The sequence below is a fragment of the Pezoporus flaviventris genome, unplaced genomic scaffold, assembly GCF_033815535.1.
Source record: "Pezoporus flaviventris isolate CSIRO_AGI_PZ_B2104156 unplaced genomic scaffold, CSIRO_AGI_Pfla_v1 ptg000066l, whole genome shotgun sequence".
NCBI classification, from domain to species: domain Eukaryota; kingdom Metazoa; phylum Chordata; class Aves; order Psittaciformes; family Psittacidae; genus Pezoporus; species Pezoporus flaviventris.
This window is the reverse complement of record NW_026892614.1, coordinates 3,354,029-3,378,011: the sequence shown is the minus strand read 5'-3', so window position 1 is coordinate 3,378,011 and position 23,983 is coordinate 3,354,029. Positions and strand designations below refer to the sequence as shown.

Sequence of the window (23,983 nt, the reverse complement as noted above, 5' to 3'; positions counted from 1 at the left end):
GAAGGACAGATGATGACTGTGATCTGTGATGGCAATTTGTCCCCTGCTGCCCCCTCCCCCCAAATGGCTCTGCTGGACTTTGAAGCGATTCCCACGGGCAAGGTGAATTTTGACCCGAACGTGCATCCATCGGCAGGGCAGAACGGGCGGAGTGACGGCGGCCGGGGGGAACACGGCAGGGCTCGGAGGTTGGGGGCGAAATGCTCGAGCCACGGGGGGCTGCAGTCCCGCGTGGGGCGGGCGGAGAGAGCGGCGGAGGGGGCGCGCACCCCTTTACCTCCGTGGCCTTTTCGTCCATCGCGGAAAGGGATGGGAGGGGAGGAGGGAGGGGAATAGCCGAGGAGGGTGGGACTTTGCCGGAGCGTCTCTCCCCGCTGCCGCGCCGAGCAGTTGCAGAGCGCCGGCGAGCAGGCGGCGGGGTGGGCGCTGCGCTGGGAGCGGGCGCTGCGCGGAGCCGCCGCGCCGGGGCGAGGAGCGCACGCCGTGCCGGCGGGGGACAGCGCGCCGCGGGAGCAGAGCCCTCCCCGGGCACCGGGACCTGCTGTTGGCTTGCCGCCTTGCTTTATCCTCTCGGTTAATTTATTTTTTCCCCATCTATACTTTGATCCGCTGGGATTTTTTTCCTCCCTTTCCTGCAGAGCCTCTCCCCGCCCCAGTTCCCTCCCTCTCTAGAGCCAGGTTGGATTTTTTCCTTTTTTTTTTTTTTCTTTTTACATTACTATTCTGATTTTTTTTTAAGCGGTGAACAGAGGGAGAGAGAGAGAGACAGAGTGGGCAGGAGGAAAGCGCTCTGTTCGTCCCCTCCGCCGCCACCACCTCGACTTGCGGAGAGGGGTCGGGCCGAGTGGCGGCGGGAGCAGCCCCCTCCTTCCCCCCGGGGAGGCGACCCCGGCTCGGGGAGCCGCCGGAGGCAGTCACCGCGAAGAGAAGGGGGCGCAGGCAAAGAGATGCATTGAAACTTTCCGCGCAAACTTTGGCGTGAGTGCGCGAAACCGAGAGAGCGCGGCGCGGGTGCCTGCTGCCCCGGCGAGGGGAGCGCGGCCGCGGACGGGCGCCGCTGTGGAGCTCGGACTGCCCAGTGGTGGGGGCCGAGCAGCGGCGGCTGGGCGGCCGCGGAGCCTGCGCTCGGCCCGGCGGAGCGCCCGCAGAGAGCAACAGCAACAGCAGCAGCAGCGAGGGCCGGCGGAGAGCCGGGCTTATGGAGGGGTGAAACCGGAGACCCCGAAGAGGAACCCTCCTTTTCGCGGAGAACCTCGCAGCGCCCGGCCGGCGACACACCAGGAGGAGGCGGCGGCGGCGGCGGGCACGGAGGAGGCGCGGGCGAGAGCGCGGCGGGGCGGCGGCGGCGGGGCGGCGGCGAGGCGGAGCGCGGCGGGCCCCGCTCCGCTGCGTGCGCCGGCAACCATGAACTTTCTGCTCACTTGGATCCACTGGGGGCTGGCGGCGCTGCTCTATCTGCAGAGCGCGGAGGTAAGCGGCGGGGACTGCGCGGGACCGGGGCTTTTGTGCCCCGCGTACGGCAGGGGAGGGTGTGTGGGACGGCGCGATGGAAAAGACTTTACCCCCCTCTTTTTAGTTTTTCGCCCCCCCCTCGCCTCCCACCTGCTCGGTGCGATGCCTCCGCGCCGCTGGCAGCGGGTGCGGTGGGTTCCCGCAGCGCACACACGTGCGTGCAGCGCTGCGGGGGGGAGGGGGGGGGGGGAGAAGCGCTGCCCGGCTCCCCGCAGCCCCTCGGAGCGGCCGGCAGCGCCGTGCGGAGTGCCCGCGCACGTGTGCGCGCATTGCACGCCCCCAGCGGGGGGGCTCTCACCGGGGCGGCGGTGGCGGGGCCGGGGGTCCCGCCGGGGCGCTGCTTGGCGCGGGGTAGGGAGGCAGCGCGCTGGCTTCTTGCATCAGCCTCGCCTCCCGTCCCCGGGTCTCCTGACATTGCAAAGGGTGTTTCGGCGGTATTTGCCTTAGGTCCCAGCTCGGGTTCGTGCTGCCGAGCGGAGTTCAAAATACCTAGCTGGAAAAACAAATAGAGATCAAAGAGGACAAAATGGATCCTGAATTTCTTCCAGATTGGAGAGAAAAAAAAAAAAATCACAATACATATCTCCTGCATCGAGATTAAAAAAACGTGCATTTTTCTCTTCTCTTCCTCCTCGATCACTTTTACTTTTGCCTCATTGGCATTCACGAGGGATTAGAAACCAACTCTTCCTTCTTTTCTTTCTCTTACTTTTTTCTTTTAAGAAAGAAAAAAGCGTTCTGTGGAAACCTCTCCTCTAAATCTGCCTTTTCTAAAGAGTCAAGAGGGCTGTGTTGCCAAGAGATATTACAGGGTTTAGACAGAGTGCCCACGTGAAAGTGGCTGTTCGCTAGGCGGGCAGGGATTATGTTTTAAAGGCTATAACAGGTTAGTTCTCTCCTGCCATTTCTGCCTGGCACTTGGAGAGGACGCGGGCCAGATCATCTCCCACAGTCGTGATAATAAACGTTGCAAAGTAACTACTTATTCACATTGTTTGTTCAGCACCGATGCTGGAAGGTAACTCCCCAATTAGGAGCCATTTCAGCTGTAACCGAAGTCATGCAGGCACTGCACGCTTTGTTTCTAGCCTGTTATATCTCTGCTTTCTCCGGTGACAGCCGCACATTGTGCTGTGCTCGATGGGAACCGAGGCGCAGTTCTCTCTCGAGTGTGGCACAGAGCAGCTCCGTGCTGCCTGCCTGCCAGATTTGGCTCATGGGACAATTCTTTCCACTCTCCAAGAGTTTTTCCACCGTCACCTAAACCGGGGATTTCTTTGCTTCCCAGCTCCTCAGTAAACTTTGTGCAGCAGTGTCTGTTCCCGGCTGTAGGTTAGACAACTCTGTACCCGTGTGCAGTGATAATACCCTTTAACCCTCCCCTTGCTCCTTCTCCCCTCCCCTTCCTCTTCCCCAGAGGAGGAAGCGGCAGATCAGGTAGAGTCCAGGTCCTGTCCTCAGGAGCTGTGTAAAAGCCTCGTGCTGCCAGTTCTCCTGGGCAGGAGGATGATGCCGATGAGAGAGAGGATAACGGTGGGAAAAGAAGTAGGGAAGAATTAACGGGGTGTCGGTGGGTTTGGGGGGGGGATGCTGTGACATGCGAGATGTTCAGATAGCTGGGCAATGCAGGCCATGTAAGTGCTCAGGCAGATCAATGGTGAGGTCTTGCCCTTCAGTTCTGTCCTTATTTGTCCGTTGATCGCCTGGGCACTACGGTGATGGGAACGTTAGAAATACCAGCAGATCTCACGTAGGCAGCTTGACAATGTCTCTGGGCATGGCAGAAGGCATGACTCTTCACGCCGGGTCTAGGGTTTTGTGCTTTGATGATAATATTTATCTGTACTGTTAATCTGGCTGTCGTGCTGAATAAAACCTATCTAGTTAGCCAGGCGTGTTGGAGAGAATTAAATAAAAGCTCTGGCAGAGGCTGCATTGGGAAAGCGGGGTCCAGTGTGTGTCGGGCAGCTTTCCTGAATGCAAAGGAGGGGAGGGATGCTTCTCTGGTGAAGGTGGCAGGGGGATGACTTATTGTTAGGGTCGCTTCTGCAGCCAGGCAGGGACAGTGGGAAATTGTGCCATGGTCGGGGCTGGGTGGTGCTGATGCCACAGGTGTCTGCCTCTGCTGGTGGCGACAGCCTTCCTGCACAGGAGAGGGTAGAAAAGGTGGTTTTGCAGTGCCACCCTCCCATGTGTTGCTGTGCTGAGCTGCAGTGCAGTCCTCCAGCTCCGTGGGGTCAGAGAGGTTGCATTGTTGTCCCCTTCCAGCCCCCCTCCCCCCCCCCCCTTTTCCTAAAGAACAGGGTATGGTCTGTCATTCCCCATCTTCCTTTGTCTGTGGTCTTGATGAGAACCTAGTGGCAGGTCACCCCTGATGAGGGTCTGGGGACTCTTCTGTTCCTGCCCTGAACTGCAGAGGGACCTGGACACACCAGCTGTATTGCCATAGGGAAGAGGCAGGGATCAGACAAGGAGGGAGGGAGAATGAGCCTGTGGCTAGACTGCTAATGATCACACACCCACCAGGCTCCCTGCCTTTGGTGTGCCTCTGTGCCAGGCCACGATGGGGAGCCACCAGAACCTGCTTCTCTAGCCTGTAGGCAGCTAGAGCACAGCGGGTCACCTTCCCCATTGCTGCTCCAGGTCTGTGCTCAGAGGACAGGCTGGGAGGGAGCACTCCTTTGGAGCAGGAAGAGGGAAGCCCATGCTGACATCTCAGAGGGGTTTGCTGATTCCTGAGCAACCCCAAATCTGCTCTCCTGTCTGCCCTGCTTCGTGTCAGAGGTGCCTTGGCTGTGCTGGCAGCTTTCAGGATTACTGACCTCTATTTGCACGTACAATAGAGAAGGAGTGCAGTGAGTCCTGTCCCCCCCCCCTCCCCTTAAGCAGAAACCGCTGAGAATTTCTAGCGCCTAAGACGAAAAGTGCCTTAACTCCTGTCCCAGAGTCCCTCTCAAAGTGGATGGATTGTTTGTTCCAGTCCTAAACAGTTACAAAGCTCTTTTAATGAGCCTGCACAGATTAGGGGGAGGGGAAGGAAGAGAAAGAGTGCTGGTGGTAGTGGTGAGGGGGGATGATGGTTAGAGAGGAATGACATGATTAACCTTTTCTCTCCCTTCAGAGTATATAATGTGCTTGGGACAGGGACTTGGGGAGAAGGGAGACAGGGAAGGTGCAGGTTTATTTGTTAGGGAGAGTTTTACTCCACTGCGGGATACCCATTTGCTGCAACCTCTGAAGGGCACAGAAAGGAGTTTCCCCTTGGTCAGCCCCATTCCTGGGGTCATTTATCCTGCTTTTGAACCCAGGAATTGCTTCCACACCTCTGTGAAATGTTGAAAATCTGTTCGAAGGAAATCGTATTGCAGAGCTGTTGGGTAATGCCAAAAGCCAGCAGAGGAGAGTGTGACCTTCAGGCTCCCACCGAAGGGCATGCCAGGCCTTGTCCCTTGGAACGCTTCTGGTTCCCCATTGCCCTGACTGATACGTAGCAGACTGGTTTAAGGTGAGGCAAAAGCCCCTGCCTTGCCTGCTGTTCTGGTGGATGGGCTTTGAGGGCACTAGCCGCAGGTGAAAGGCACTGCCAAAAGGGCAGGAGAGTTTCTTGGTATAGTGAGCAGAGAGCATGTTACTGAGTTCTGGGAAACCTTTTGGGTTTCTGGTGAGAACTCCCTGGGAATGTTAGGAAGCCCTCTACAGACTTGGTACTGATCTCGTTTCCCATCCTTGGGGTGGGATCACAACCCAGGTCTAGGTGAGTTCCACAGGAGTTCAGGCTTTTCTGCTCCAGTACATCAGGGGCAGGGTGAGGTGCTGGCTGGGTGCAGGTGAGCAGTGGAAGTGTGTGGCTTGCTTCTGCTTCCCATCACCCGTGCACTGTATGTGCATGCAAGGAGGCAGAGGGCTTGGCAGCTGGCTGGGCAGCCTGGCATAGAGAATGGGTAGAATGACCCTCAAAGTGTCTCTGAGCTGATTTTGCACGGTCCATCACGGTCATTCTGTGTGTGTGAACCCAAAATCGCTTTGCAAAAGGTCCTGGAGGTGTTGTGACTTGGATAAACTGACTTGGCTCGTGATCCTGTTCCTGTGCTCCAACACTGATTGAAGCGTTTCTGCCCTTGATGCGGTTTTCTTTTGACCCTTAGGGTGTCAGGCACTGAGTGGCTTTGGAAGGCCTCTGCAACCTCTACTGCCTCCATTTTGTTCCTGCTGTTGCAGTGACCTTCACACTTCAGGAATGAAACTGTTTCTAGGAACCTGCTTTTTAAACTGTTGTCCCAGCACTGAGATTGCGCACGCAGCCCTCTCCTTCCCAGAGAAGAAACAGATCCACGTACAGGGTGGCACACATCTGGGCTGCTGGGTTGTGCCCAGGTACAGAAAGACTTCGGTTGAAATAAGTAACAAGGAGGCTTTAGACAAAGGGAACTGTGCACAGACACAAAGCAGCGGCTGGGAAAGGGGCTTCTAGGGTTTTGCTGGCTCTCTTGCCCCCTCCTTTTAAAAGCTGACACTTTGGGCTGCTCGGAGGGTGGTGCTGCCCTGTGCATGGGGCTGCCTGGAAGATCATAGGTGGTGGATTCCCGTTGTGAGCTTGGGGTGGATTTCGTTTGGCGTGCTCAGTTCTGTCTCTAGCTACGACATCAGAGGGCCTTTTTCTAAGCCTAAATGCAGCATATCGCTGATGAAGCAGTATTTTTGTATGTATCACCACTCTCTTGTGGGGCCTCTGCTGAAAGACAGCAGGTTCTGGGGTGGATGGCGTCACACAGGTGGCAACATAGCTTGGAGAAGTGAAGAAAGCTGGGCATTTTTCAGTTTTGGTTCAGAACAGAACAGCAGGGGGAAACCTGACTTGGCTGGAAAGTTATGTCAGAGCCAAAGCCCTCATGCAGAGCAGGAAGAGTGGAGTTTTTGGTTCACCTGGAATTAAAAAGACTTCCTTAGCACAGTGGTGTCACGCTTCTCCATCCCGGTCTGGGGGTGGGTTACCTGTCGCCACTCCTGCCTGCGTCAGCGGTTTGGAAATGCCCCTCACCCCAGAAGGCAGAAGGAGTGAACACAGAGCTTGGGGCCTGCCTGGGTTTTGCCCAGGGGAAGCCACAGGGAGCAGAGGAACGGGAGCATGGCCATGCAAGGCTGGGGACCGGCACCGTTAAGTGAGGGTGTGCACTGCTCACCCTTCCAGAGGAAAGGAAGGAAACCTGGGCAGTTTGGCGGTGCTGTCGGCAAAGCAGTGCTCTCACAGCTAACCGCCCTGACACCTGGACAGATACCAGCGCCTCGCTGGCCACCGCTGCTCAGCACGGACATCTGTGACATTGAGAGGGGAGCGATGCCCTTTTGCTCCTGGCCACCCTTCATTCCCCTGTGCCCTCCAGAGGGGATTCGCCTTTCCCAGGGGAAGTGGAAGCCAGGGGAGGAGAGCGATGCTCCCCAGGCCCCACTGGTCATGTCAGCAGTAGAAGGTCACTCCTGTTACTTTTCTCCCCTGGGCCCACATTTGCTTGCTGGTTTTGGCTTAAAACCGCCCAGGGTCGCTCCCGAGGGACCCGTTTCTCCCTCCGGGGCCTCCGTCGGCCGCCGCGCTGGAGGCCCGGCCGCCGCCTTCCCGCCTGCCCCTTCCCTCAGCGCGGGTCCGGCCCGTCCCGCCCGTGTCCCGCTCGGCTCCTCGGGGGACGGGAGGAACAAAAGGCGCCTCTGTGCCCGCCCGGGGGGAATATAACGGCTCCACCTCGGGGGCGTCCCCTCCGCCTCCTGCCCGGGAGCCCTCCCGCGCCCCGGGACCGCGCCGCGGCTCCGTGTGGTGACCGATTTTCTGTTATCTTTGCAGTTGTCGAAGGCAGCTCCTGCCCTGGGGGATGGGGAGCGGAAACCCAATGAAGGTAAGCGCGGGGGGGCTGCCCGGCGGGCGGGGGGCGGGCGGGGTGGCGGGGGCCTCGGAGAAAGGAGGCCCGAGTCCCGGGAGCCGGCGGCGGCCAACACCGCCACCTCCCGGGGAGCGGCGGCGGGAGCGGGGGCCCGCCGCCATTAACCCCTTCGCTGCGATGGGCCGCGCCCCCCCCTCCTCGCGGGGCTGTGGCGGTCGGGGTGCGGGGACCAGGTGGCCGTGGGGCCGCCCCCGGGGCTGCCGTGGGGCCGGGGCGTGCAGCAGGGCCGGCCCAGCCCAGCCCACTGCTGGTTTCCCACAACTCTGAGGAAAACTGCGTGCGTGCGCCTGTGCACATACACACGCTCATTTATATATATATATATATATATATATATATATATATACACACACACATGCTCGCGCACACAAAGAGCTGAGTAGCGGCGAACAGTTTGCTAGGCATTCGCCACAGTGCTGTAGGAAGGGATTTGTCATCTTCACTGTGGTGGTGCCCGGCTGGGTGGCCAGGGCTGATCTCTGAACAAAGCCTAAAAGAACGCCCCGGCTCCAGCCGGGTCTCTGGGGGAGAGACGGAGAGAAGGGCAGCCCAGGGTGGTTTTCTGGAGTTGTGGCTCCTGACAGTCCCAGGTACCCCACAGTTAGGTTATTGCTTAGTGCTGTACAGAGCCAGGCTTGAAAAATACACCCTTTCACTCCAGTCTGAGCTAGCAGGCGTAGCAGATTCAGGAGACAGCAGTGTGATCCAATAGGTTCTACTCAATTTATTGCTTGTGGTCCAGTAGGGGCAAGGCAATTGCCTGGTGAGGAAACAAGGTGGTGCCTCAGCAGCTGTTGTGATTTTGGGTCTGTCCAGCTGCCCAAAGGCTAGGCTGTGGCATTGTCCTCTGCCTTGTTGGTTTGTGCAATTAAGTGTAGACCGAGAGAATGGTCAGCCCCCAGGATAGTTAGTGACAACCTCCCACAGGAGCCCTGTCTTGTGGACCCCAGTGCGTTGCAGGAGATTGGCGTTCTGTCTGCAGTCCTCAGTTCAGAAGTGGGGTTAAAGGGCTGTGGACTCTGGAGCCTTGAGGCTGAGGTGATCATCAGCTGCTTTAAGACCATCCCGACAGTGTTTTCCCTATACCTTCGTAGCGGAGCAGACCGCTGGCTGCGTGGCGGGGTCTGGTGAAGGTCTTGCAGGGTCCCCGCGGGTGGTGACCTCCCGCGTTATTCCAGCTGGAGGTCAGCAGAGGGCTCTAGCAGTGTGGGCCCACTTTGGCTTTTTTTGTGGTGGTGCAGTGGATTTCAATTTCTGTAACTTTATTGGTGTGACAGGCTAAGTGTGCATTGCCAGGGGCTTGTGGCAGGCTGTGTTTGGGATAGGTGTCCATTTTGCACGGGCAAAATCTGCTGGCAGGCTGCCGCCTGTTGCGCTTGACCCTTGCTCCTGCTGAAGTCAACAGAAGAAGGTTCAGTGACTCCAGAGGGATCAAAATGGAGCCTGCTGTGAGGCTTATTTTGGTAGCCAGTCCTCTGCTGTTGGTAGAAAGGAGCTAGTGTCCTCATCTGTGCCATTTGTTCTGTCCGACTAACTTCCTGGGGAGGAGAAGAATCAAATTTGATTCCCTGTCCCAAGAAGGCTGATGGGATTGCGGGAGAAGTTAGTCTGGCAATGTGAGGGGTGAGACTTTGGTGCTGTTGCCTTGGTGCTATTTCTGGTTCTGCGATGCAGATAGATCTGTGAGCTAGAAATCAAGACTGTTGGCATCACCTTCCTGGCTCTACTTCCATCCTGCTGTTTGACCTTGGAGGTTCTCTCTCTGTACCTCGGTTTCTCTTTTGCAAAGAGGGGACGATGATATGCCTGTGTTCCACGAGGACAGTCCTGTAGCTCCTTCCACTGAAGCTTTTGGAGGCTTTGGGGTTGGGGTAAAAGGTGATTTTGTGTCTTTGGCCTTTTCATGCTGTCTCTGAGATGTCGAGCTGTAACAGGTTTTTATTCGGGATGGATTCATTCTGGTTGGAGACTGTAAGTTTAGCTTCAGCCCCTACCCTTTTGTGCTCAAGAGAGCCTTCCACATGTTTTGTGGCACGGGAAGTTGTAGAGGAGGCAGACAAACACTCTTTGTTCCACGAGAAAAGATTTTCTGGTATAAATAAAAGAAACCACCAGCACTTGTGGCAGCACTTTTATTTTTAAAAGAACAGTATGTCTGCATGGCTGCTAAGCCATTGATGGCAAGGGGGGCAGAGTGATCATGAACTTGTTCCTTTTCTAGTATAGCATGTTCCCACTCAACTGCTCCAAATTTGGACGTAATCCTGCCTGCTGTGGCTGTGCCTGCCCTGAAGAGTTAATGTGGGCCTGGACTGGGTTTTAATCTTACTTCCCCCTCCATTGACAAAGAACCTCTGACTCAAATCTGGAGGTGTTTTGAGGGGTAGGAGAGTGGGTTAGATGCGGGATTAACTTTAAACGTGGGCTGAAGCCCGAATTGCAGGAAGGGAACAGGCCAAGTGTTATTAGTCCTTCAGTGACCTTCCTATGTTTCCCCATGAAAGGCAGACCTTCTTCCGTCCCTGGCACAACCAATGGAAAGGAAGCACAGTCTGAATCAGCCCAGCAAAGTGTGGAATATGACTCCCAGTACATGGGAGTAAGCGTAGGTATGGTAGCAGGGGCAGGGCTTTGCTGTGAGGATGGCTGTGCCTCAGTCATGTGCTCTGGTTTGGGTGCTAACTGTGCAAATGAACTACGGAGCGTTTCACAGTGTACGAGTGAATGCTCTGCGTCCAGCAAAATCAAAGCCTTCCATGGCAGGATCTTCTGACTGGCCACTGGAGAAAGATTCCCCATTTCCTTTCCAGAGGCTAATTCAGACTTTGGAAAATCATCATATGTTAAAGTAAGGGCAAAATCTCCTAGATTCTTTAAGGAAAGGATTTGGTCATGCCAAATCTCCCAGATCTCAAGTATAGTCATGAGGGTGCAGCCGTGAAAGCAAAGGCTCTGCTAAAGAAGTTGAGTGTGCTGTTCTGCAGCCAATCTGTAGTCGGTATTCTCTGGTGTAATCCAGCTGTTTGTGCAGTGCAAACATTTAGGAAGCATGGCAGACATTAATCAGGTTCACTTCAGTTTTTGACTCTGTTTCGGTTTCTTCCTTCTTTATGCCCCAGACTACTGCGGTGAGCAGCATTTGATCTGCACAGGTAACTGCCACTTTCCCTCCCTCTTTTCTTCCCTCCCTCCCCTTGACGTAGGTCTGCAAGCATTTTTGTCCAGAACTGTGCCTTCTCTGCCAGAGTTCCCAGATCCTTCCTGCTGGCACAGTGTGAATGATCAACAGTGCAGTTCAGCCACTGTCATTGTGCCTACTGAATTTCCCACGTATTAAATTGTTCAACTTGTTAGAATATACACTGTGGCTAAGGTCACTCTGAAGTGGAACAGGAAGAAGGAGGTAGCCACAGACAAGATAGAAGAATAGACAGGAGGCATACTGCAGTTAGGAGAAGAGGAAAGAGGAAGGGAAAGGACAAGGAACAGAAACATGCTGTCTTCTAGACGAGGAATACCAACAAGCAGTCCATGCCTGCCAGGCTACATTTCCCTTTTCACAAGCCAGTTTCTCTTTTAATAGCTGCTCACGCTTTCTGACACTTCAGACTCCCTGGATGGAAGCTCCTCCCCTCTTGTACCCGCTCTCAGGACTGTGGCACTGTCAGCTCTGTGTGACCTAGAATTAACTCTCAACAATTAACTGCGGGCTGTGAGCTCCCAGCCCTGCAGCTTTTGCATTTTTGTGGCAAAGTAACCTTTATGCCAGTTTGTCACAAGTTCAGGGCACTTTAGAAATGCTTACTGGAGACCATTTTTTCCATGATGCAAGCAGTTTGCTCTTATCACTCTGAGTTATCAACCTTGGTGTTGTAGGACTCTGCATACTGTACAGGTGGATCATTATAGTGCATAACAGCATGGGCAGGTACTATCTCTTTGTGTGTACTCTTATCCTCTGCTCCATTTGGGACATCCTCCTTTACCTGTGTGCTGGTAGAGCTAGGAGGCCTGGTGGGCTCTAGGTACTCACTGTTTGCAGAACTGTACTAGCAGCTGGGTTTTGTGTGTGTGTGTGTACTTATCTATCCTATTTCTCATCTCTTTAATTCTCTCCAACCCTTGACCAAGCAACAGAATGAAGCTTTGGCAAGAAACTAGAAAACATTGAGAAATGCTTGTGAAATCAGTGCAGATCGCAAGCAGTTAGTGTTTGCTCCATTGGTAGGGAAGGCGGGAGATCATGGCAGATCCACCCTGTTCCCCCTCCCGCACTGCCTCGTTGTGGTTTGGTAGCCAAGTGTATGGTCTGGTTAATCCTGGGGGTGCTGTGGACTTGCTTTCAGTCTTTCAGTGGGTGGCTTGATTCCTTGTTCTGGGAAAGTGGTCAGCGTGGAGACACGGAGGCTGTGACTTGTAGCAAGTGCTGTCATGGCTCTGAGGTGGCCTGTTGAGGTGAATGTTCTGCATGAGCAAAAGAAGTGGCTGACTGGAAGAGTGAAGATACGTGAATGCATGGTTCAGAACCTTCTGCTTGTTCTTGGAAGGGTCTCTGCTCTGAATGCTGTAGAAAGGATGCTTCTGGCTTATTCCCTTGCCTTCTAAAAGCCACTGGGGCATCCACTGGCTGTTTTTGAAAAGCGATAAATGGCAAATCAGTGAAGGGTTTTAACCTAGAGCACAGATTATCCTCAGCAGCCTCAGGTGCCTTTTGGCTGAGCTAGTATGCTTCGTGGCAGCATATCCAAGGGTATGGGGGATAGCACGGAATATAAGTGAGGCTGTGGTCTAATTTGCCTCTGCCCTAAAGCAGTAATAAGAAGATTGTCTCCTTCTGTGCCCACTTGATTTGTGTGTGTGTGTAGGGGGTAGAGGCAAAGGACTTAGGCCTGCCTGCAAGACTGTTGGTGAAGAGCATGTGGTAGATGTGTTGCAACTGTCTCATTTTAAGTGGGGAAGCACTAGACGTTCTTGAGCTAAGTTTGCATTAACTTGTTCCCTCCATTCCTTCTTTTAGTTATCAAATTCCTGGAAGTCTATGAGCGCAGCTTCTGCAGGACAATTGAGACCCTGGTGGACATTTTCCAGGAGTACCCTGATGAGGTGGAGTACATATTCAAGCCATCCTGTGTGCCTCTGATGAGATGTGCGGGTTGCTGCGGCGATGAGGGCCTAGAATGTGTCCCTGTGGATGTGTACAACGTCACGATGGAGGTGAGGGCCCAACTTGCAAGCTGGCATGCTTGGGTGAAAGGAAGCAAGTCAGCCATCACAGCCTTTCCAAGTCTCAGCTCCCAGCTAATTCAGTGGAAGGGCACCCTACCACAGGGAACTGGAGGTTATCAGATCAGGAGGACTAACCTCTCTCCTAACCGTTGTGCCCAGCATTGCACCACGGAGGGTTAAAAGGTGAATTGCCCATGTCTAATCAAGGCTAAGGGGAGAATCTGTTTTTTTGTCTCTGACCTTGCCAGTGCCCAAATAGAGTTGCTAGGAGCATGCAAAGGAGCATTTCTGCAAAGGAGCACTTCATGTTTAAGATAATGCAAAGGAACATTTCTGATGCTCTTACCTTTAAAGCCTCAAAGAAGGTACTCCTTGGGCCCCTGCTGCACCTTCACTCTGTGTTTGGTCCACACAGCTGTTGATCTGAAAGCAGCTGGGTAGTGCAAGAGGGGAAAGCCTGTCAGTACTCTCTCCCGGAGGGCATGTGAGGTCAGCCTTTACCAACAGAGCAGGGGATTTGAGTCATTAGCTACGTTGGCACAGCAGGGGTGGAAAGGGGCTCTAAGGAACACACTGCTTCAGTGTCAAGTGGAAAAGCCTTTTCTGCCTCTGGGCATCCTTCTCCTTTGTTTGGAGGCTGCTGAATTCATTCCTTGGAGGAGACAGAGATGGCTGTGATAGAAAAGGCTGGGCACTTGGGGAAGATGCAAACTCTGCTTTAGAGAGCTTTGTCACCTCCCTTGTCTGCAGCCTGGATCCTAACTTGTGCCCACAGTGGTGCTGCTGTCCATTACCCTTAACCCATAGCTCCCTCACCTACTTTTTCCTTCAGCCTCTTGAACGGCCACTGTGAATATTGCCATCACTTTATGATATGAATGAGAGACATGCAGTACTAAGTGATTAACCAGTGAGCTCTTTTTACATGTCATTTGAGCTGTGTTTGAACTCTGGTGGGGAACCTGTCTGTGTCCTTCCATGGTTCCCTATACTGCTTTTCCACTTGCAGGCGCTAGCTTGGGTCTGAGCATGGTGTAGCTGGGGATGGTCTTCCTACCATTCCTTGCTGAATCACAGTTTTGGGCTGATATACCTGCATGCCTGGAAGGGGTCAGAGGCACTTGAGCAGATCTCTGGTGCAAATGCTAGAGCTCGTGGTTCAGTCAGGTTCTGGGTTGAGAAACTGTGACAATACATGCATCGCTTCTAATACAGTTACCCTGGAGGAATCTGGGACTTGGGTGATGGACAACATCTGGCCCTGCAGGGCTGCTTTAACCACATATGACCAGATTTACATTGTGTGTTAAGTCACTGACAAAGTGATATATCATCTGGTGGCGTAGGTAAAAGGAGTCAGATACGGAATTTTTGCTTGGGTCCTTGTGTTAAGCCAAAGCATGCTTCTACGTGAGAGCAGGCTGGATATTCCTTTACCATCCCTCTAGCATCAACCAGGGACAGCTCAGTGAGAACCTTGCTATGGTGTTACGCCCTCTCCCATGGCTTTCTCCAAGGCAGTCCACCAGTGCTGGCACCTTGAATACATGAGCAAACAGAGCTTTGGCATGAGTCTGGTGGTGTTGCTTGCTTGTGATCAAAGACCTTCCTGACTGGGAGAATGGGGCTTCAAAGCCAGCTCAAACTCTGCCATGCTCTTCCCAGGAACACCTGGGGTGCAAATGCTTTGCTGTGCAGCAGGCTGATTTGGAGCTGTGAATATAAATAGTGAATGGGCAGTGACCCTCTCTGTTTCTTTCATTCCAGATCATGAGAATTAAACCCCATCAGAGTCAGCACATAGCGCACATGAGCTTCTTACAGCACAGTAAATGTGACTGCAGGTGAGAATGGAGCAGCACTGGTTCCTCTTGCAATAAACTTATTCTGAGCCTTTCCTTTTTCTGCTGTTGGGTTGGGACTGTTCTCCAGAGGCTTCTGCAGTCTCCTCAGCTGGTTTGCAGAGGGATGGCTGAGCCTGGGAAAAGAAGTAATTTGCTGGTGCAGCTCCTCCATCTCCAGATATCACAGGTGGACAGTACTAGCCTGCAACCTGGGGTCTTTTGGCACTGACTGCCAGTGGGATTCAAAAGGAGAGTAAACACTTTGAGAAGGACCGCAAAACCTGCCATGGGCATCCTGCAATGCCAGCTGTACATGTCCTTCCTTGGACCTGGTGGGACCTGGGGATAATACTGGAAGCGTATGTGGTAAGCTCCCTTCTAATGAGGCCTTTGTTCTCTCTTCCCCCACAGACCAAAGAAAGATGTCAAAAACAAACAAGAAAAGTAAGTGACAAGCCTTTCCTCCTTTCTCTTTTGGTGGTTGGTTGGTGTTTCCTCTCCCCACTGCCCCTTGCCCTTTTCTTTGGTTGGAGGTATTTACTTGGAGAAGGTGTTTTTGGAAATGGCATATGGTAGTGCATGGAGCGACACTCTGAATCCATTCCAGGTGGGCACAGAAACCCAGATCTGATGGTTATTCCTTCATACCCCAGTCTTGGAGCCTGCATGACCCATGGTCATGGCAGTCATTCCTGATGCTTTATCCTGAGTCAGGGAGGTCCTGTCTTGTGTGTCCTACCAGAATGGATTCAAGGTGCAGCCCCTAATCTCCCTTCCCTCTTCCTGGGGTGTTTCTGGTTACTGCAAATCGCTGCCTTTCTTTATGATTAATTTTTTTTCTTGCTGCTTGAGTGAGTACTTGCTGGCTTCTTTCACAGCAGCTTGGGTAGGAACTCTGCTGGCTACACGGAGAGGTGACAATAGAGGTCTGGTGGAGGCAGGACAGATGCCATGCAGGATGTGGCTCTGGTTTTGGTTGGGTGGGGGCCAGGGAGGGTGTAAAGGGAGGTGGATGTCCTGTCTGGGTCTTGGTGGAGGCTTTCATGAGAGTTTTTTCAGTCTGATGGATTTGCTCTTGTGACCTGAAGGAGGTTAAGGCACAACCTTCCTTTTCCTTCCTCCCGAAAGTAAAAACGATGTGGAAAGTAGAGAAATAAGCTCTTGTCCTGCAGTAGCTGCAGGGATGATCACAAAATGTGGAATAATACTGAAAAGAAAGTGACCTCTCTGGTGAGAGTCAGCTGGACTTTGCATGGCTGGGGTAGCAGCTCTGCTGGTCAGAAGTATGGAGTTGGGAGAGGAAGTGAATGAATACTGGGAGATGAGGCTGAGCAGAGAGCAAGCGGGAGAGTGAGAGAACTTCTTTCACCCCTCTCCTGGGGGTTGTGTATTTCTAGCTGCCTTCCAGCCTCTCCTCCTCCCCTTGGAAATCTGCTCGTGGCTGCACTGGGCTGTGTGCAGCTGGCACTCCTCTCTGAGCAGGGCCATGCCGGGGGTGGTCGGTCTGCGTGGCTCTGTGGTTTGAAGGTGTGCGAGAGTTGGGTCTGTGTGAACTCTGGTGAGGATGGGTGTGGGTGAAGCAGCCAGCCTGGATTGCGTTGCATTCCCTTTCCTCTTCTAACAGCACCTTGTCTGCTCTTTGCTGGTTCTGCACTCCCTGGGGAAGGAAGGGAAGGAATGGGAGAGACTGGTGTGCTTTGATTTGTGCTGGATTGAAAGTCCTGTTATATTGGTGCCCCTCTCCTCCCTTCAGGTCGATTTTCCTCCCCTCACCGCCTCCTTGTGACTCCTGACATGTAGGGCAGAGGCTGGGAGCAAGCTGATGCTCTGACACTCATTCCAGTGAGACGACTTGAACAGGGCTTAAGAAACACCTGTGGTGCTTTCCCTTCTGTTCCCCATGTCCCCATCACAGCTCCCTCCTGAGGTGGGCTGTGCCAGGGAATGAGGGAGCCTTTGCTGAACTACTGCAATGCTGGGGCTCACTTGCCTGACAAGCCCTGGTGCTTTGCCTAGGGCCTTCTCCTTGCATGTCTCTCCTTTGGTCCTGTGCTAATGTGGCTCAGGAGTAGCGCAGGCTCCAGCCTCCCTCTCTCCCTGCGCTCTCACTGGCCTGTAAAGGTCCATTGTTAGTGTCTAGGCCTGCCCAAGAGTCAGGAGCTACTGGTGGATTTTTCAGAATGGAGTCAGTGCCTTGGCTCCGACTGCTCATCTGTCTGGCAGATCCACGTGGAAGGCAATGGGAAGGAGGGAAAGGAGGGAAAATCTGAAAGCTGCTTGCTGGTTATCTCCTGGGTGTCATAACTAGGTCAGGCCTCCCTTTTTCCCCTCCAGTGTTCAGGATAGAGGCTGCCGGGGGGAGGTTAGCAGACATCCGGTGAGGTCTCCTGGAGCCCTGCAAACCACACACAGGAGGTGGGATGGGTAAGCAGAGCCTTCAGGCTAGATAACTCTCCCACACAGTGCTGCTGTGTAGACCAGGTCTCACCCCTTGTCTGCAGGGTGCTGAGGCGAGACCCCCTTTGCTTCCATCCCAAGGCAGGATCACCACCACCCTGGCAGCAGAGCTGTTGGAGCTTGGCTGCCCCCTCCTAGGCCTGGTGCTGGGCAGTGCATCAGGTCAGAGCAGTTTCCTTTTCCCTGGGGAGAGCCTCTCCCCTCAGGTTGCCTCTTGTCAGTCAGTGTGCGCCCATGCTTGTCGCTTGGAACGGTTGTCTGCACTCCCTGCGGTTGCGTGATGCTTTCACAAAGCTTTCTGTTCCTTCCCCTCACGCCCTGTCCCTTCCCCACTGCCCCTCTGATCTGGAGGGGCAGCAGATCTGCCTCTGCTGGAAGAAGCCCTGCTGGCGGTGGTCTCTGAGTCCCCTGGCACTGGCTTGGCCATGGGCAGGCTGGTTGCGGTGCTGGCAGGAGCGCAGAAGGGCCGGTGAATGTGTGTGCGAGGTGGAGATCTATGCTTCGGCCTTGGGATCTGCCATCCAGTCCTGCCCCATGTGCTTCCCCCTCCCAGCAAGGCACATGGCTGTATTTTTTTTCCTCCTCTTCCTTGCGTTTTCTTCTGTTTTCTCTCTCTCTCCCTTTCTTTCCTTCTCTCTCTCTTTCTCTGTTTTTTTGTTTTGTTTTTCTTCCAGAAAATCAAAGCGAGGAAAGGGGAAGGGTCAAAAGAGAAAGCGCAAGAAAGGCCGGTACAAACCACTCAGCTTGTACGTTTGTGTCCTCTGCTTGTAGACTTTCTTCCCTCCCTTTCCCCAAAGCAATCTGCCTGCTTGCTGCTCATGCAAATCTCACCCTCCCCTCCCAGTCACTGGTGGGCTGCAGATCCTGCAGGGGCAGCACTGGTGATGGCACCGCTCTGGCACTGAGGGCATCTCAGGGAAGGTGGCTTTAGCTTGCTTGGCTTTCTAATCTTCAGTGGTGACAATTCTCCCAAGGCACAGGAGTGCGGACGGGTGGGCGAGCGCTCTGCACCCTCTTTTCAACACGTTCTGGTTGCAACTCTCTCGTCCGCTTCCCCCGACTCATCTTGTGCCCTCACTGCTACGGTGACTGGCAACAGGGAGGCTGGTGTCTGCCGTGCATGTGTGCGTGTGTGTGTGTGTGTGCGTGCGTGTCTGGTGGAGTCACAGGCGGAGAGGAGAGGTGGGACGGCGGGAAGCTGGAGAGGGGGTGCTGGGGAACCGGGCGGGCTCGCTCTCTCCTTTCCTCTCTCTGCTGCGTTTGGTGGCTTCTATCTCCCTGTCTTTCTCTGTCCATTTCGCTCTGCCTCTCTCACGATGTTTCACAGAATTCTGCATTGTAAATTTACGACCCCTTCACGGGACACTCCTGTGTCCTATGGTGGCAAGGTTGGGATGGGGCTGTCAGAAAGGAGGGCAGTGCTGGCTGCAGGAGTAATCATCTGATGCTGCAGCCCAGCTGCTTTTCAGGGGAGGAGAGACCCTGTGTATTTAACTCGTTTAGCCGCTGGCCTCTTTCTACTCGAATAGCCCACTTCAGAGAACACCTTTCATTGATATGTCAGTAGCTGGCTGGGACCTCTCACCTTCCCATCCTTGCTTTCCCCTTCTTCGTCCCTCTGGCCTGTGCCAATGGATCCAATGCAGCATTTGTGAATACTGTGCAGAGAGCCTTTTTTCTTTCTCTTTACGCTAATGCAAGGGGGTGCTGTCCGGGGGCTGCCGCGGTGCTGCTGGAAAATCCATCAGCCCACGACGCTCCAGTGGGCGGCATGGGGGCTGTGGGAGGGGGCAGAGGGATTGCTTTGATGTTTAGGGTGTTGCATGTGTATTTTCTTTCTGCTGAAGCGCTGTAGCTTAGACATCTTTCCTTTTGCCTTTTTGCAGTCACTGTGAGCCTTGCTCAGAGAGGAGAAAGCACTTGTTTGTACAAGATCCCCAGACCTGTAAATGTTCCTGCAAATTCACAGACTCACGTTGCAAGTCGAGGCAGCTTGAGTTAAACGAGCGCACTTGCAGGTTTGTGTCCTGAAGGATGAAATACACAAAGAGAAAGACAGAGAAAGAGAAAGAGGGGGGAGCTTGCTTCCTGCTGACTTCTGGCACCAGTGCTGTGTGACTACTTCTTTTCGCTGTCCTACGTGGGCCAGAGGGCAGAAGGGCTAACTGAGATGAGGACAGAGTTTCCCTGTGTCAGAGGGCAGCTGTGCATTTCAGATGTGCTGTCAGGACTTGGATGGGGATGGCTCCTGGAGACAGGGCATTTGTATCTAAGGTTTCCTTTCCTGTAGAACAGAGTTTGTCTTGCTGAGGTAGCCATGAGGAGGGTCTGTAGCCCTCTGTACATTACCTGTATGCAAACTCTCAGCATACTGTTGGATAGAGAAATACCTTTAGCTGACTAGGATTTGACCACCCCTGCCTTCCAAGCCCTTTTTACGTGGCTTGTAGGTAGTGCTGTATGCGGAAGGAGGAAAGCCAGGCCAGGATCCTCCATCAAGGCTTTCCCCACATTCTCCTTTGTCTCTTCGTTCTTCTAAAAGTCAGGGAGAGTACCCTGGCCCCTTGCACTGTACTCAGAGTTCCCTCTCCATGTCTTGGCCAGAGTTGTGTTTTGGGCGGCTGCACTCAGCATTAAGCGAAATGTGGCAGGATTAAGTCTGTCTCTGGGTGAAGGCAGGCAGAAGTCTGCAGTTTGAATGGGAGACACGAAGACACTGTGTGGTTAGTGTTTGTTCAGAGATCCATGCTGTGCATGTGTCATCTGAGTGCTACCTGTCACACACCATCTGTGGCATAGACACGTGCAGAAATGGATTCCTTGTTCTCAACTGAGTGCTTTGGTGAACTCGGGGGTCTCTTGACTCACAGCAGCTGTGAGTGCATCTCTGGTGTGGGATCATTCTACCTAACCAGAGAGAGACATGGAAATGGGGTTGCTAATGAGCCCTTGGCTGTGACCCTGAACTCAGGTCCCTCTCTCAGAGATCTAGGAGATTCCTCCTGGTAAGAGAGTGTTGCAGTGGCTGGATGGGACAGACTAAGGGAGAGAGATACGGGGTCCTCTGTGGCTACACCCTGAAAGAGGAGGCATCCGTTTGCCTCCGTTTCCCTGCCTGGAATTGGCTAGGTGAATGAGGCTGATGCAAGTAGCATGTATTTCTTTTTGGTGTGAAAATGCTTTGTGCCCAAACCAGAGTGGCATTGGCACTGCCACTGTGGTGGAAACTGCTCTGTATACAGAGGAATTTTCTGGGATGCTATTATTTCAGTGGGAAAGCCATTGATGTAGAAGCCAGAATAGAGTAGCTTCTGGAGTTAACCTTCTCCCAGCAACCCCTGGCGTGTGAGACGACCTAATTTTCCCTCTCTACTTTCCCCAACCTCCAGATTAGCTGGAAATTACCCTCCAGAATTTGAAAGGTGAGAAATAGTAACAAATACAAATTAAAAACAATGCCCCAAAGAAGTCACGATGGCAGAAGGAGTTTACTAGTTTCTCTTATTGGTTGCTGTCTTTGGTGGGATAATTGGCATTAAGGGAGGTTTCCAGAGCTGCTGTGTTGGCCAGAAAGATAGGAAGCAGTCATAGGAGTGTGTAGCTTATCTGTTTCCAGATAAAAAGCTAGTTAAGCTGAAGTTGCTCGTGCTCTTTCTTGTAGAATTAGAATTGGACCCTACCTGGGAGGGTGAATTCTCGTTTCTCCTGCTGCTTCTTCAGGCTGTTGCTGCTTTCTCTGGTGCTAACTCCTGCTCATGGCAGCTAGTCAAATGAGAGGCACTTTCTTTTTACCTTCTTTCCTGCATGAGGCCTTGTTGTCTGCACTGCTTCCAACCTAAACAAGAGGCTAGGTGGGGAGCTGAGGGAATGCGTCTTTCCGCATGCATTGCTTAGCCTTGTTTTTCTGTGTGTTTGTGTGTATCTATGTGTGCATGGTGTGAGAGTGCAAAAAAGTCACTTGGCTCATCTGTGAGGAAGCCTCTGATTCTGCTCCTAAATTTCCCCCTGTACCAGTACCAGTACCCCCTTTCTGCCCTAAGTGAACCTGGGGGAATAGAACTCATCGACCTCTTCATGGGTCGAGGTTCTCAGGTGTTTTGCCTCATCTGCACAGCACTTCACCCCACCAGTGACGTCATGCCATGTCTTAACACCATGTGCTTAAACACATTAGCCACCTCCTTTCCTTCCCTTCCCTGTCCTACCTGCACCCCCGTCACAAACACTAAACCCTCCTTTTATTTTTGCCTTCCCTCTCCTCTCTAACAGATGTGAAAAACCGAGACGGTGAGCAGCGGAAAAGAAGGGGGAACAGCCCTGTTTCTGGAGCCTGATTTCTCGCCTGGACAGAAAAAAAAACAAAACACTAATCCAAATGAACCCTAAAAATGAAGGATCGGTAGAGCACAGCACTTTCAGTACGGACGATGGACTCCGGAAGGAACATTCCCCAAGGCACCCGCCGCACAGAATTCACCTTTGGGTTTTGAACTGTTTTATTTTATTTTCTTTTCATGCTGCTAAATAACAGAGCCAGGAAGACTATAGGGGTGTATTTGATGGGTTTTGCCATGCATATATATATATGTGTGTATACATACATATACATATATATATATGTATATATATTTTAACCACATCTATATATACATATATGTATATCTTAACCACACACACACACATATATATAAAATATATATATATACTGATTATTTTTTTTAACATTGCTAATGTTATTGGTGTCTTCACTGGATAATACTCGACTGCTGTGGACACAAGCGGGCTACTTGGGGCATAAGAAACAAGCTAAGACTGGACTTGAGTAGAAGCGCTGGGTGTAAACTTCTTAACTCTAACTGACTTGTGCGGCCTCCGCTGTTTCTCTGTAGAGTGTGCTGTACCACAAACCACCTTCTCCTTGCCTGGGACAGGGAGGAGAGGTGATGGAGAGGATGGGCAGGGAGTTCCAAAGAGCGGCATCCTAGGGTGCGATGGGTCAAAGGCCAAGGAAATGGCCATCTCCGTGATCAAGGATTCCTCCTCCCCTCTCTTCCCCCAACCTTCGCCCTTACTCGTCTCATAACCTGCCTGCCTTGCTGGGACATGGGATGTCAGTGTACATTTTGCGTTGACTTTATTCGCTGTAGAAACTTTGCCAGAGAAACGTGCTGGCTTCTCTTAAGGATGGTGGGCAGCTGATGCACACTAACTTTCCATTCAAGGAAGTATCACAGGAATCTAGATTTCCCGCCCTTGGTGGCTGCAAAAGGACACAAGGCCTACAGTGTGCTGAAGCAAGAATGGGGACCGGTGCATAGCCACACAGTTATTCAGCACTGTCTGCTTTCTTCATGCACAGAGCTGCCACTCAAGAGCATCCAAGATGCTTACGGAACATTTCTGGAAAGGGATATTAATCAAAAGTATATACACAGTAGGGGGGTGTGTGTGTATGTGAATGTGTGCATTTGTGTCTGTGTGTATGTATGCTTGTGTTTTTCTGTCTTTTTTATATATATATATTTATTTTTATACATATATATATATAAAAAAAAATAATATATATGTATGCCAAGATTGAAGGGGGGAATAGAATACATTTTTTGTTGCCTTCAGTTTATGTGCCCGGTGTGAATGACCCTGAAGAACGTGAAGATTTTTTTCTTTTTTTATGACATACTGTAAATATCAGGCCCCTTTTCCATGTCTTGGGCTGGGGAATCAAATGTGAAGGCAGCCGGAATCCCTAAGCCGTGTCCAAGAATCTTGGCTATGTGTGTATCTGCAATATACACTGTGGTGTATGTGAAACCCACCGTACACACGCGCGCACACACACACCCCCCTGAAAGCGTGTTTGTACATCTATGTGGATATATATAATCTAGTTCTGTGATTAAAATTATTATTATTAATAATAATAATCAAAAAGGTACTCGGTCTGTGTCAGAATGCTGCCAAACATCATCTGCAATTGAATTTTCAACGCCTGATAATGTACAACACGGAAAGCTTCCAAAAAGACAAGACAGTCTAAAAACAGACTCACAAGTGACTACTAACCACTAGGAACTCCCCATCCGACTGGTGGCTGTCAGGAGGAGGCAAAACACGCGGGTGGGTGCTTGCATCTGCAATGTGTAATACTCATGCTGCATCGTGCGCAAGACAGAGGCTTCCGATCGGGGGGAGGGAAGAGAAAGTGTTTTATATACTTATTTAATATCCCTTTTTAAATTAGAAATTAAACAGATAATTTAATGAGAGAGTAGGGATTTTTCAGTATTCTTTGTTAATATTTAATTTCAACTATTTATAAGCCGTACCTCCTTTTTTTTTTTTTTTTTTTATTTGTACTGGTTGTGTATAAATTTAACCTTCCCCTTGTCCCGTCCCATCTCTCCCCAATTGTTGGCAGAGTCAGTAGCATGTTATGGGCAGTTATTTAATTAATTTCTCTAACACCTACCCCTACACATTCCTATTGAGACAAGAGTTAGATATACATCTACATACTATATATATATTTGGCTATGTGTTTGTATATATATATATGTTTATGTATATGTGTGATTCGGATTAAATAGACGCTACGATTTTTTTATATATGTAAAAAGAAGAAACAGGAAAAATAGAAAATTCTACATCTTGAATCTCTCTCCTTTTTAATTTTAATATTTGTTATCATTTTATTTATTGGTGCTACTGTTTATCTGTAATAATTGCGGGGAAAAAAGATATTAACACTACATATTGTGTCTAGTGAATTTTTTCAAGATATTCCTTAGTACATATTTATTTTTAAACAAAGAAATTACAGATATATCTTAAACAGCGACGACGACGACAAACAAACTTTTTTTTGTATTAAAGAATTTAATTCTGACCTTGATTTCCTTTGCCTTCTCCTTCTGCCTTGCATCTTGGTTGTCTTCCATTGTGTAGCAGTGCCTCCAGCATTGCCTCTGGCGGATACAGGGCACCAGCAACCTGCCAGCCGGACTCTTGGATTTG

At 51.9% G+C, this 23,983-nt stretch overlaps 1 protein-coding gene across 5 annotated transcripts; it reads left to right on the top strand.

The window, feature by feature from the left end:
- Positions 1-746: 746 nt before the first annotated feature.
- On the top strand, positions 747-23,861 carry VEGFA (vascular endothelial growth factor A). Of its 5 annotated transcripts, XM_061470954.1 has the most exons (8): positions 747-1,470; positions 7,346-7,397; positions 12,460-12,656; positions 14,436-14,512; positions 14,924-14,956; positions 17,644-17,715; positions 18,856-18,987; positions 21,239-23,861. In XM_061470954.1, the coding sequence occupies exons 1-8, from the start codon at positions 1,405-1,407 to the stop codon at positions 21,258-21,260; spliced, it is 651 nt and encodes a 216-aa protein (XP_061326938.1). In that variant the 5' UTR covers positions 747-1,404; the 3' UTR covers positions 21,261-23,861. The 5 variants fall into 5 exon arrangements, 4 of the variants coding, with proteins under 4 accessions (XP_061326938.1, XP_061326939.1, XP_061326940.1 ...); XR_009746534.1 differs by lacking the exon at positions 21,239-23,861 and having other exon boundaries at positions 16,266-17,715; positions 18,856-18,992; XM_061470955.1 differs by lacking the exon at positions 17,644-17,715.
- The last annotated feature ends 122 nt before the right edge of the window (positions 23,862-23,983 follow it).

Excerpts from the sequence above, each read along its gene's own strand:
- VEGFA (XM_061470954.1), top strand. The coding sequence starts at position 1,405 with ATGAACTTTCTGCTCACTTGGATCCACTGGGGGCTGGCGGCGCTGCTC. Across the intron at positions 14,957-17,643 it reads GTCAAAAACAAACAAGAAAA|AAAATCAAAGCGAGGAAAGG; the intron begins GTAAGTGACAAG and ends TTTTTCTTCCAG. Across the intron at positions 17,716-18,855 it reads CGGTACAAACCACTCAGCTT|TCACTGTGAGCCTTGCTCAG; the intron begins GTACGTTTGTGT and ends GCCTTTTTGCAG.